Source organism: Aspergillus neoniger (genome assembly GCF_003184625.1).
Source record: "Aspergillus neoniger CBS 115656 unplaced genomic scaffold BO87scaffold_23, whole genome shotgun sequence".
Classification (NCBI taxonomy): domain Eukaryota; kingdom Fungi; phylum Ascomycota; class Eurotiomycetes; order Eurotiales; family Aspergillaceae; genus Aspergillus; species Aspergillus neoniger.
Window position 1 is genome coordinate 393,688 of NW_020291151.1, and position 11,814 is coordinate 405,501.

At 51.1% G+C, this 11,814-nt stretch overlaps 4 protein-coding genes across 4 annotated transcripts; 2 read left to right on the plus strand and 2 right to left on the minus strand.

Moving 5' to 3' along the window:
* Positions 1-791: 791 nt before the first annotated feature.
* BO87DRAFT_104834 (uncharacterized protein) lies at positions 792-1,545 on the minus strand. The gene has a single exon (XM_025617814.1). The coding sequence runs from the start codon at positions 1,426-1,428 to the stop codon at positions 889-891; it is 540 nt and encodes a 179-aa protein (XP_025478105.1). The 5' UTR covers positions 1,429-1,545; the 3' UTR covers positions 792-888.
* A 118-nt stretch (positions 1,546-1,663) lies between these two features.
* On the plus strand, positions 1,664-2,933 carry BO87DRAFT_398488 (PAPA-1-like domain-containing protein; the record flags this gene model as incomplete). Its single annotated transcript, XM_025625373.1, has 3 exons — positions 1,664-2,465; positions 2,523-2,629; positions 2,682-2,933. 3 exons carry the CDS (start codon positions 1,664-1,666, stop codon positions 2,931-2,933), a joined length of 1,161 nt encoding a protein of 386 aa, XP_025478106.1.
* Positions 2,934-3,073: 140 nt separating this feature from the next.
* On the minus strand, positions 3,074-3,891 carry BO87DRAFT_378118 (uncharacterized protein). The gene is made up of 3 exons (XM_025623730.1): positions 3,785-3,891; positions 3,638-3,695; positions 3,074-3,568 (listed from the first exon to the last, which is right to left on the minus strand). The coding sequence occupies exons 1-3, from the start codon at positions 3,837-3,839 to the stop codon at positions 3,448-3,450; spliced, it is 234 nt and encodes a 77-aa protein (XP_025478107.1). The 5' UTR covers positions 3,840-3,891; the 3' UTR covers positions 3,074-3,447.
* A 147-nt stretch (positions 3,892-4,038) lies between these two features.
* BO87DRAFT_338295 (uncharacterized protein) lies at positions 4,039-11,475 on the plus strand. The gene has a single exon (XM_025620587.1). The coding sequence runs from the start codon at positions 4,265-4,267 to the stop codon at positions 11,384-11,386; it is 7,122 nt and encodes a 2,373-aa protein (XP_025478108.1). The 5' UTR covers positions 4,039-4,264; the 3' UTR covers positions 11,387-11,475.
* The last annotated feature ends 339 nt before the right edge of the window (positions 11,476-11,814 follow it).

Sequence of the window (11,814 nt, forward strand, 5' to 3'; positions counted from 1 at the left end):
TCTATGATTACTGGGCAACACACTAGGGGATGTTCTGACAGGTAGAGATACCATTAAACTGCGACGCAAATGAATGTGGCTGCTTACTAGCAACCTATACTTGTTGGTATCACTCTTTGGAGCTACTGGTAGATAGTAGATAGTGGAAAGTAGTATCTCTACCTAAAATATATTATCCGATCTATGAAGATAGTTACTAGTATGGGGATTGACAGCATGGGAATTTACAAGAAGATTATTTACCAACTAAAAGTGAAAGAGATAAATTTAGATACCACAGAATATACTCAAATAGTTGATTTCAAATGAAGTTATCATATAGTATGGCATATAAGCATAAATGTTGCGGTGGTGGACAAACCAAGACGATAGGGAAAGGCGGCCAAGGATTACCGACCGCCTGGCAGAACCGCCGAAGCGGCCAAAGGAAGAGGCGAAAGTCCGCGGATCTTCAAGGATTCTTCCTGCTGAAAAGGAAGCATTTCCATCAAACCGGTTCATTCTCTGCTTTGCTCTGGTTTTGGGTCGCTCGATTAGGTACCGACACATACGTGTACTTCTCTGCCTGCCAGTCCACTCAGAACATCGGCCACTGTTGTCCAAGCCCAGGTCTCACTTGGGGTTGCATTGACGACCATTTACTTTCTACTAGAGAAAGCATCCCATCACCTCTCGGTGAGTCGCCCTCGTATTAGTTGCCTTGACACACCCTCGCTGCTTTGCCCTTGTCTCCCTGTCACGTCTCATCTGGTCTGTTCTGGTCTCTTCTGGCCGGGCCTATACATTTGTTCAACATCTGCGAAACATCAGAAAAGAGAGGATTACACCCCCCTCTCTTTCACCCCCTCCCCGTTTATTTACATTGATTATCCATCCCCGAGGCCTCATCTATTTCTGCCCGCGCAACCATCGGGAAACCCCTGCTGGGTCAGTCCAGGGAATAATCCCTAAGTCCGCGTCCGGGTTGCGCCAGATACCGCACCGCCGTTGGATTGACCACGCCTTTTTTCTTGGACCTGAAACCCATCGGCCCTGAACATCTGCATTCAAAATGCTCCCATTGGCTCCGTCATCATGGTCCATGTCGCGGGGAGATGTCCAAGTGGCGTCCGTCAGAGATGTGATAGGGGTGGATGTCCTGTGCCTTTCCGGAGTGCATGGCTCATCCTGAACACTGGCCCACGTAGTCATTCTTAGCGGTGGATGATGGTAATCTGGCGCTGCTTCTGCCCATCGCGAGGATCTCATCTCTTTTGACCTCCAGATGCGCTCATTCACTCCCCTCCTCACCCTTCCCCCTCTTCCCTGCCTCCGCAATCCCACCATCTGTTCATCCACCGGGACATCCAGGGAAAAAGCCAGATAATCCCCCTCATCACTGTTACTCTGTTTGAGTTTACTTCCAAACCCATTATCTGGCTTCCCCATAACACTACCCCTGCTACCCAGTCTTCATCTGTTTCCAACTACCTTTGTTCTATCTTGCTTTACTCTCTATCTGCCATTCCCCCTTGTTAGCCTGTCGCACAGTTCATCTTATTTGAGCCTGCTTTCATTCCTGCTTGCTCTATCCTCAGATTCGTGCGGCTGGGATTGCATCTCAGTTTTGCACTTTGCGTTCTCTGTCATTGGGAGTTTTGCGGGGATTTTACTAGCAGCCACAATGCTTTTGCGTCGCTCACTACGTTCCCGCTTGGGGCGGGATGACCAGCCGAGCATGGATGCTAACATGAACACCAGATCTACGAGAGCTGCCGCCAGGGCTGCCATCTCCACCCCAGCGGTGACGATTTCACGCGGTGCATCTGACCTACACGGGACTTCTACTCACAAGTCAATTCATTTGACAGTAAAGATGCCGTCCAGCAAACTTCGTGAAGTTACCAGTGGTAGCACCCGAAGTGGTGCATCGACCAGACGTTCGGTCAATGTCTTCACGGAGAATCCCATTGTGACGGGTCCCCGTACCAGCAGACCCAAAAAGAAGCTTGTTGAAGTGGATACAAGCGATGAAGATGACCTGGAAGACCAGGAAGAAGATGAGGTGGACGATGATGAAGATGCGCCAGGTGAAGACGACGATGACGTAGATGCCGATGGCGATTTAGACATGGACGATGCGCCGCCACAGCCGCCAGTGTCCAAACGGCAGGCGAAAGCAGCAGCAGCAGCGCCGAGCGGGAAGGCTGTCAAAAGTGTAGAGGCTAAAGAGATGGAGCTGGACGATGACGACGAGGACGACGACGATGAGGAGCTTTCGGAACTGGAGTCAGACGCTGAAGGCGAGCCAGACGACCAGGACGAAAGTATGATGGCCAATGGTGGTGCCGAGGATCTAGAAGGGGAAGAGGAGGAAGAAGAGGATGATCTGGACAGCGATGACGATACCCCGACCGCCGATCTGAGCAAGATGACCAAACGGCAAAGGGGTAATCTGGGTAACGACTTCCTGCAACTTCCTATGGGTGAGTCTTTATGTTCCGCATGATCATTGGAAGCATCATGAGTCTGACTGAGAGCAGAACCCCAGGTGAAGAAGCACCTGACGGCTGAGGAGCGCGCTATGCGTCGTGCCGAAATGGCTCGTCGTAGAAAGAACCTCAGCGAGAAGCGAAATGAGGAAGAGAAGGTACGTAACATCTTTTCTGTACTTCGAGTCGATACTGATATGGCAATCACAGATGGACACCATCAACAGGCTTCTACGGAAGCAGGCACCCAAGCGCCGAGGACGCATTCCAGCTGCAGAGACAGCCGAAGCAGCTTCTGCGGACCAGGAGGTCGCGGAACCCGAGAAACCCGATCCGACAATGGTGAGGTGGGTAAGTGGCCGCGAAGGCAGTCGAGTAGGCGTGCCGGAGGAATGGCTCGATATACCTGCAGGACGTGTATTTGGTGGCAATGGCTCGGGCAAGCTCGTGCAAGAGGTGTAACAGGCATGGGAAGATGGGCGCATCTGGAGCTGGGCGTTTGAAATAGGTTTCTAGGGAGGGCATAGGCTTCTATAATACTTAGGTCAAGGATGTACATTTACAGAGTGGATCATTTATATAACTGTGTTCATTTAGTTATTCTGGGTTTTTGCGTAGAGATACTGGACGTTATTTTATCTTCAAATGGCTATTTCAGATATTGGCTATAGATGACCGTGAGCTTTAAGTCACATGGACAATGGTGGAAGCTCGTACTATACTTGAGCTGCACATAATCTGCCTGCGTTCATGATCCCACTGCAGTCCATGTTTTTGGTAGCCTATGCAAGACAAAATGTCCCAGTCATTGCTAACACTTACTGAGAAGTCAGTGCAGGCTCCATTTATGACTTTATCCTCTATTCCATACAGTCATGAACTCGCAAAAGGATCAATGCGGTCATTATTCTGGCTATATATCACCGACCAGCGGCGTCTCAGTGTATGCATTTCAAGCGACTTGTTCAGTTGTAAACTAGCTTTTTTGAGCCTCGGGGGCCTTCGCTTCGCTGGGTTGGGTCACCGGCTTGTTCGAATCCTTGTCTGAACTGGGAGTGGGAGTGGGAGCGATCTTTTGGTCTTGCGCCGGCGGAGTCCTATCGGTGAAGCATTCCAGTCAGCAGGGAACGGCATGCAAAAGAGATGACTTGGTAGGTGGGCCTTACTGAGGACCCGTCTTCTCCGACTGCAATTCTCGCAACGCAGGCTGGAAGGTATAGTATCCTGCAGACCCGGAAAACGTAACAATTAGCAAGCTGATGGCAATCACATGCTCATATGAATGAGCGAATGTGGAAATCCCCAATACTTACCAGTCCAGACACCCATGCCAATGGCCATAAGGGCCGGAATCCAATTGCGACTCATGATGCAGACTATCCAGTGGCTGCTGGGGAAGTTTTAATGCGGGAGATTGAGCTAGCAATGGATTGCCGTAGCGTTAATTGAAAGAGCTCGCCGGGCCAAGCTCCGGCCGGACCGCCCCCCGGGCATTCGCCAAAATTGCGCCAGGCTATCCGCCGTTTAAGTCCCATCGCGTCCTCCCCACATTTTCGACGCGTCGCATCGACCAGCAACCAACTGCGTCAATTAACCCGCTCAACTTTCACTACTTACCAATCCCGGTGGATCTGGACGCCCCTGGCACGACCCCCGACTGACTGGTCAGATCCTTGTGCAATTTTTCGTCCGCCTCCGTTCCCATAGATTATCGTGCGCAGTATTCCGGGCCCTGCCGCCGTTACGAGGTGATGAATATCTAGGGAGATGGGCCATCCGCGCCTAGGATACAAATGGAATCATGGCGGGCGCGAGGGTTCGTACCGGACTCGGACTCGGAGGACGGACTCGACAGCCAGGAGACAGGAGACTTGAACAGTGCTGTCGAAGATTCGGTCGCGGATATTGGTGGTGCAGTTGCAGTCGTTGTGGAGGAAACTACTGTCCTGGATCGACGGGATGAAATTCAACATGAGGTGCAGGCAAATGCCCCTCAGGACAGCAATGTCGAATATGACCGTCCTGTGACTCTTTCAGAGAATCTAAATAGTGCCTCCGGGCCAACAGATCAGTATGATGGGAGTAACAAAGCCGTGGAAGAATTGTCTGCGATTTCCGAGCACAAGGAGATACCTCGTGCTGAGGAGACTATTGATGATTCTCACAGGCCTACACAATCTTCAGAAACACCCAGCAATCGGTCAAAGTCTGTCGAAAAGGACGACAAATCCGAGGAATCGTTGCATGGACTCTCTAAAGACGAGGAAACTCCTCGTGCCGAGAAGAAGATTGACGACTGTCGCCTGCCTACGAACTCCCCAGAAAAAGCTAATTCCAGACCGACAACAGCTGATGAGGAACTGTTGCCTGGAGTCGCTGAGGATGAGGAGACTCCCCGTGCTAAGGGAAAAGACGACTTTCAGCTCCCTGCGCAACCCTCAAACGCAACTAATGGTAGCGCACCACCTACCCCACGAGCCAAGGAGCACGATAGTATCTGGGATTTCCCAAGTTCAGAAGACGAATTGCAATTCGACTACCGACCGTCAAGGAGACCGCTTCATGTCTACTCAAAGAATAAGCTCGACAGCCAACCGCGGCAAGATCAGGAGAACAATGACTTGTCGACTCCTTCATCCCCCCTATCGTCTTTGGACTCAAATCAATTTGACGAGGATGACCAAGGCGGCCAGGAGCAACCAGAACAACCGGAGCGGTCAACGAACAACTTCCCCGAGGTTTTGCTGCCTCCACTCGATCTCCCAGAGGAAATACTGCGGGAAATGTCACCGCCGGCGCGAAGATCATTACGAGAACGCAAAGCCATTCAATTGCATCCTTACATGTTGGAGGACGTCAAGTATCGGACTATGATGCGCGCACGAGGCGTCAAGCCTGTACGGGTGGCTCAGCCGGGATTGGCTCGGCCTACAGGCGATGAGAGCCAAGGCAAGGAATACGTTGACACCGCCGAGCCCATGTCTGATAGCTTTGGAGCAGAGTTTGAGTTCCAACCCTCATCACCAATAGAGACTCGTCCTGCAGAAAAAAGGTTGTCTAGAAACTCCCCGGAACCTGCGCTACAACATGGTTCTCCACAATTGGGCCACTCTCCAGCTGGCGTGCTAGACCGGCAACCGAAAAGGCGCAAATTGTCCAGGCCTCATCACGAGCACCGATCTCACACGCGAAATCTGCAACAGCCAAGTGTAGTAATCGTGAATTCATCTCCCGTGCGTCAAAATAATGCTTCGATCTTCGGTGTCCCAAGCCCACCCCGTTCGGAGGAGAATGCTACTTCTTCGCCCGCTACAGCACCTTCCAACGTTTTTCGGTTCCCTCGTGGCTATACGCCACCATCGGTGACTACCAACACAAAATCAGGACATGGAGATACGGCTCAAGAGGACGATGGGATGGACTGGTCTGGAGGCGAAGAGGATGGCGACCCTGTTGAAGCTCATCTGGAAGCGAATCCTACGCAGTCAAACTCTGAAGCCGAGGATGCAAGCGCGGTTGAGAGCGAGAACGAGGACTTTGATGTCAGACTGTATCAGCGTCGAATTAAAGGGGTCTTACCGGCGTCGTGGCTGAGATTGGACCAGAAACAACAAGAAGGACGCTTGAGTGCTACGCAGCGACAGCGCGAAAGGATGCATTCCAGAACGGAAAATGCAAAGGGCGTTGCACGTAAGATAACCAAAAGTAACAGTACGACAATAGCACCAGGCTCGGACACAAAGCTTTCCTCACTGAGACAGCTTGCTGATCCGGATTCTGGCGATGAGGATGAAGCTAAAGACGGGGACGACACGGCCGATTCCCGGCAACTACTAGCTAACCTTGGACTTGAACCGTTCGATGACAAGGAATTCGGAGAGGACATCCCGGAAGACAACCGGATTGATTACATGCTTCCACCAGCACCTCGTGCCGCCTCGACCAAGACCCGGCAGCCAGGAAAGAAACGACCTACGTCGCAGGGTAATAGCATACGCTCTGCTCATGCGCCTAAACGCCCTCGGATGAAGAAACAAACAAGGCTTACAGACCCTGCTTATGGGTCTAGAAAGCAGAAGAGATCTACTCCCAGCATGCCTAGAATTGGTATCCTTGACGCACCAGATGTTGCCTCTAGGTCCCGTGGTGAGCAACCGCTCTTTCTTAGGATCGCCGCAAGAGAAGCACGCTCTCGTCAGGACAAAGGGAGACGAAGTCCCACACTGAAAGTTTTCAACTTCAGTTCGCGTGTGGATACGGAGGACGCCAACAAGTCGTTGCACGATTGGCAAGAAGGACGGCTTCGACAAAAGAAATTGCCTCCGTCTCGGCCCAAGACCAAGGTAGCCGGACGGCAACCGCTGGCTGTTCTTTCTTCAAACCGGCCAGCCAGGTCTCAGGGAAGAGCTACCGAAGGAGCGAGTGAGAGCCGTAGGATGGATTCTTCGTCAGCTCCCCCATCCAGAGCGAACAGTACAGCCGATGAGCACGCCACTAATACAGAACCTCGCGTTCCTGGTCAAGTAGCTAAGACAGCTGTTAACTCTAGCAGGCTGATGCAACCAGAGCAACGGCCTAACAAATGGATTGTTCGAAGAAATCTGGCTATTACTTCGTTGACAAGGCAAGACCCGCGGCCTGCAATGCTTGAGGTAGCAAACCCTCGTGGCAAGCCTGCATCACCATTGTCGTTTCAGAGGTCTCTCTCCTTGATCAATCGGGACTATCGGCATAAAGGCCTACCTAAAGCACGCCAGAGTAACTTGGTCTTAGATCGCTTCATCTCAAGCCGCAGCTCATCTCCTGCTATTGCTGGCGCCCAGACTACTGGTACGAGTCAGCCTACGAATAAACCGGACGCCCGACCGCCAGGGGCGCGTCCACAAGCTCAGCGCCAATTGAAGAAGCGGCCGCCGAAGCGGCTGGCAGTCAATGACAACCAATATCAACAACCTTTGATTCTGGAGTCGACGGATCCAGAACCTTTCCTACAGAGTGGGGACTTGCCTATAGATAGCTCATCCGATGCGCTTCATGGGTTCAAGCCTTCATATAGCGTGGCCTTCAGCATATTTCCCTTGTCTACTGGCACTTTCTTCCACCAAACCACTTTCCTCGGAAGTGGGAAGTTTGCGCACTCGCTTGAGTTTCTTAAGCGAGATCTTGACAGAGATGCTGGTTTCCTCTCGTTTAAGACTGGGGATAGAACCTATCGTTGGGGTTCTTGGAATGACGCGGTGTCTTCGGAAATAGGTTTGGTCTTGGACAGCATGATTGAACTGTTTGAGAAGAGCGACGCCGGGCTGACTGAAGGGCCGGAGAATGCTGAGAAGGATGATTGTAGCCTATACAAGTACTTGGTCAAGTATGTCACGGACACGCTCTCCTTCATCGACCCCATCGACAGGATAGGATTCGTGAGACGGGCTCTGAGCCTTGTCTGCAAGCTCAATGATACTCTGACAACTCTGGTCCCAAAATCTGAGCGCGAGATAGGGTACTTGGCAACGATATGCTCGTACAATTCTGTATTTACGTACCAAATTCTTCAGATTTCCGGGCATGATCTTGTTGATGATGCACTTACCCACGAGGCGTTGAACTCGTTGACGCGGGCTGCCCAACAAACTATCACACTTGTCACAGCCCCATTGGGACAGAGCAGTATCCGCAAACTGTTAGCAAACATCGAGTCTCCTGAAAAGCGTGACGCAGGAATTCAGAGCAACCATCTTGTTGCCGAAGCCTATGTTATTGTCCGACACATCCTTCGCGGTACAGATAGACTAAAAGGATGTTTTGAGGAGCTTCTGACGAAAGCCTACTCGAGTCAAGATAATGACTTGGTGAGCCTAACAGATATCAGCCGGCTAGAGCGGGTGTGGCACTGTGTGTTCACCACCTTGCCTTTGGATGAGCTCGATGCTTCTGGCATTGCTCGGATAGGGTCGCGCTTTTGGGAGGCCCATGGGAACTGGGCCATTGTCAAGACACTGCTCCGTCCAGTACTTGATCGCTACGATACTACGTCCATAGCACAGCCAATCTCATACTACAAGTACTGTAGAACTTTGTTCCACAGATGCTTCTACCTCATTAATGGCTGGGGCTGGAGAGACTGCAAGCCAATACTTGACACTCTCTACGATTTCTTCGCGAAGAATACCCTGTATAACCTGAAGCATGAGGAAGGTTACAGGTCCCCTGCTTTTCTCGACGAACTCGACCAGAGACCTTCCCTAGAAGTGCAGCCAGATGACCCGTGTTTTCACATTCTGCTGAAGATCATTGCGAGTGGCCTGCGTTACCTGGCTAGGATCTATGACCAGAAGAAAGTTCGCAACTTTGCATGGCGCCTGCTGCCAAATCATGGCCGCGTTTATCCCAGAGAGAAGCCAGTACGTCAGGAGGACCTGGATGCATTGAGGAACCACCATGATCTCCTGTGTACATTGTATTACGCTGTTCCTGACGGGTGCCGGCCTCGCCTTCAGACAATCAGGGACCTTGTTCACCCAGCCAGCTCCCATCGTGAGACATGCAACATCAGTATTCGCTCCTGGGCTAGGCTAGTCCGCTTCAAACTCTCGACAGATGAAGCTGTTACTGGTCTTGAACCTTTTTCTGACTGGCACAGTTATTTTGTTTCCGAACTGTTGAAGCAGCATGCGCTCGCGCGTCACGAGGTTGAATCACAGAAAACTGCGGGCAGCAAGTTCTCCGATCAGTTAGTTGAGAGAACGATTGCACAGAACCAACGGCAGATCGAGTCCTTGCTGAAGACCGCGCTCAGCGGCCTGAATACTGCCATCCGCTCAGCACCAACATTGCAGCATGCCCATAAGCTTATCTTGGGAGCGCCTATTAAAGCACTCGTTGGTCTCTTCAACGCCCGGATTGCTCGTGTCAATACCACTGTCTCTGAGACGCTCCAAGTGATTGTCACTTACGTTCAGAAATGTGATCCTCCGGCAGCTGAAAAAGCAAGTGCCCCTGTGGCAGTTGATGAAGACAGCCAAGAGTATGGGGACTGGGCGGACATTGCGGCTGCATATGATGAGTCTCCAGTGATAAGTCCAGAAATCGAAATTGTGGGAACTGTCCTTCATCCTGCCGTGTTCCGGCTTATATCGAACTGCTTTGGAGAGGACTACTGTCCTGAAGATGCGATCCTGCTTAATGCTGTGGAGTGTTGGACGTCTATCGCGCAGACTCTGGTCAAACATGGATTACGACACTGGGACAGCTACCTTAGCCCCTACAACGGCGACTCCTGGACATCACTCCGATTAACGATGCAGACGAGAAAGTTCACGCCTCTCTTCCTGGCAAGCATCATTGAGAAAGATTCACGGTTTGCAGCGGATTGCAAAGTCCAAGTGATCGGGATGTGGGTGTCGAGTCTAGTAGAGCGAGTCTCGATGCTGAAATACCAACATCGCCTAACAGAAGCTTTGCTCAATCAAGTGGTGACGGATCCGCTTTTGCAGAATCTGCCCTTTGCCAGGGACCGGAAAGAAGGAAGGTACATGATCACTCTGGAGGATCTAAGCCACCGCCGGGTTTCTCTGATATCCAGCGTGCTCTCCAACATGCGTGCGCATTTGCAATTACTGGAGGATGTGGAAGCTCGGGAGCTCTCCACTACTAAGCAAGAGTACCGGGAGATCATTCAAAACATGATGTCCGCTATGAAGGCAAACTATATGGAACTGGGAAACGGTGCAGCCAGCGTCCAGGGCGCTTACGTGGACTTCGTTCATCGGGTTGTCGCATTCCTGCAGCAGCACAGTCGAGACATTTGCCCCATCGACCCATTCTTTACCGATCCTGCGTCGTTCCCTCTACCTTCTGGCGACCCGACGTATATTGTGGCCCGGTTGAAAAGCTACGAGCCGAGACTTTCATCGGAGAAAGTAGCAAAGACGCTCATCATGTTCATCCAGAGCGTTTCTGAGCGAGCGGCGATCGATGGGCAGCAGGACTACCTCGTCAACCAGCTACACGCATCCATGGCAGATACCTATGAGGGTGGCCTGGCCGACAAGCCAACTCTGAGGGCTACCTTGTTGCAGGCAGTATTTCCAGCCTATCTCGAGGCGTCCTTCAGCAACCCAGCATGCTGGATTCTAAGCCGCCCCATCATCCAGACCATCACGCTCGTCTTTCAGGATCTCTTGTTCAACATGGACACCACAGACTCTGCCTGCGTGGCATCCCTCGTGAACATCATCCACTCCGTCTTCCAAGCATCACACACCGCCCTCCTGTCCATAACGAGCAATGCCACCATGCTGAACGACCCTGCCGTAGCAATCAGCGCCGCTGCCTTCATTAAGATGATCACAGCCGCCTTGCCAATCATCGACTATATAGACCGAGCAACCGACATGGATCAAAGAATCCTCGCTCAGATACACGCCTTCCAACACTATGTCACCTTCGCCACAAGCCATCTCAACCAACCCCTCTCAACCACAGACCTATACGATATACCCCAGTCCACCGAAGCCTTCAGCGCAGGAGACTCCCTCTCATCTATCGTCACGAACCCGCCCTTCTTCCCTGATCTGCAACGTTCCGCAGCACGAGAGCTGCACCTCTACCTCAACGAGAGCTGGTCCCGCCATCAAAAGAAATTCTACTTTACCAGACGCGGTGCACATCAGCCCCAGGAAATCAGCATTCAGCCTTCTGTCGCTGCGGAACTCGAGCAGTCTTCGCAGAAGATCCTTGGTCCTGCGGTCCAGGAATTCTTCGATGTGGTGAGAGGACTTGATCTTGGTTTAGAGGGCGACGATGTTGATCGCGCCGAGGAGTCTCTGTTTGTAGCTCAGCATCCGGATCAACTGTCTGAGTCTGCGAATGCGAATACGATATATACTCTCGACCTTGTCGATGTTATTGGATACTGAATGGTTAAGGACATGATGACCTTACTGGCATGATATTGATATTAGCATTGATAGTGATCTTGTACGATACTCCACTTGCTTTAGATGATGAATTATATAATCGAATGATGAATTGATACTATAGACCAATATAGACAGAGATCATTACCATAGGGATACATACTGCTTATGTCAATACCAGACAAAATAGTTAGTAGAATACATACTACTAAATGGAGGTTTACCTCGAAAGATATTATCACGTGTATACCTGATCGAGGTTCGCTTGTTTGATGCACAGAATCAGATCAATGATCCTAGTGAGATATCTGGATAGTTTGAATTATGGTCCTAGACATGGATATTTTAAGTTATGAAACAGTAGAGAAGATAAAAACAAACTAAACAGATTTGTTCCATACTAACAACCAACAGCTATACCCAATCAT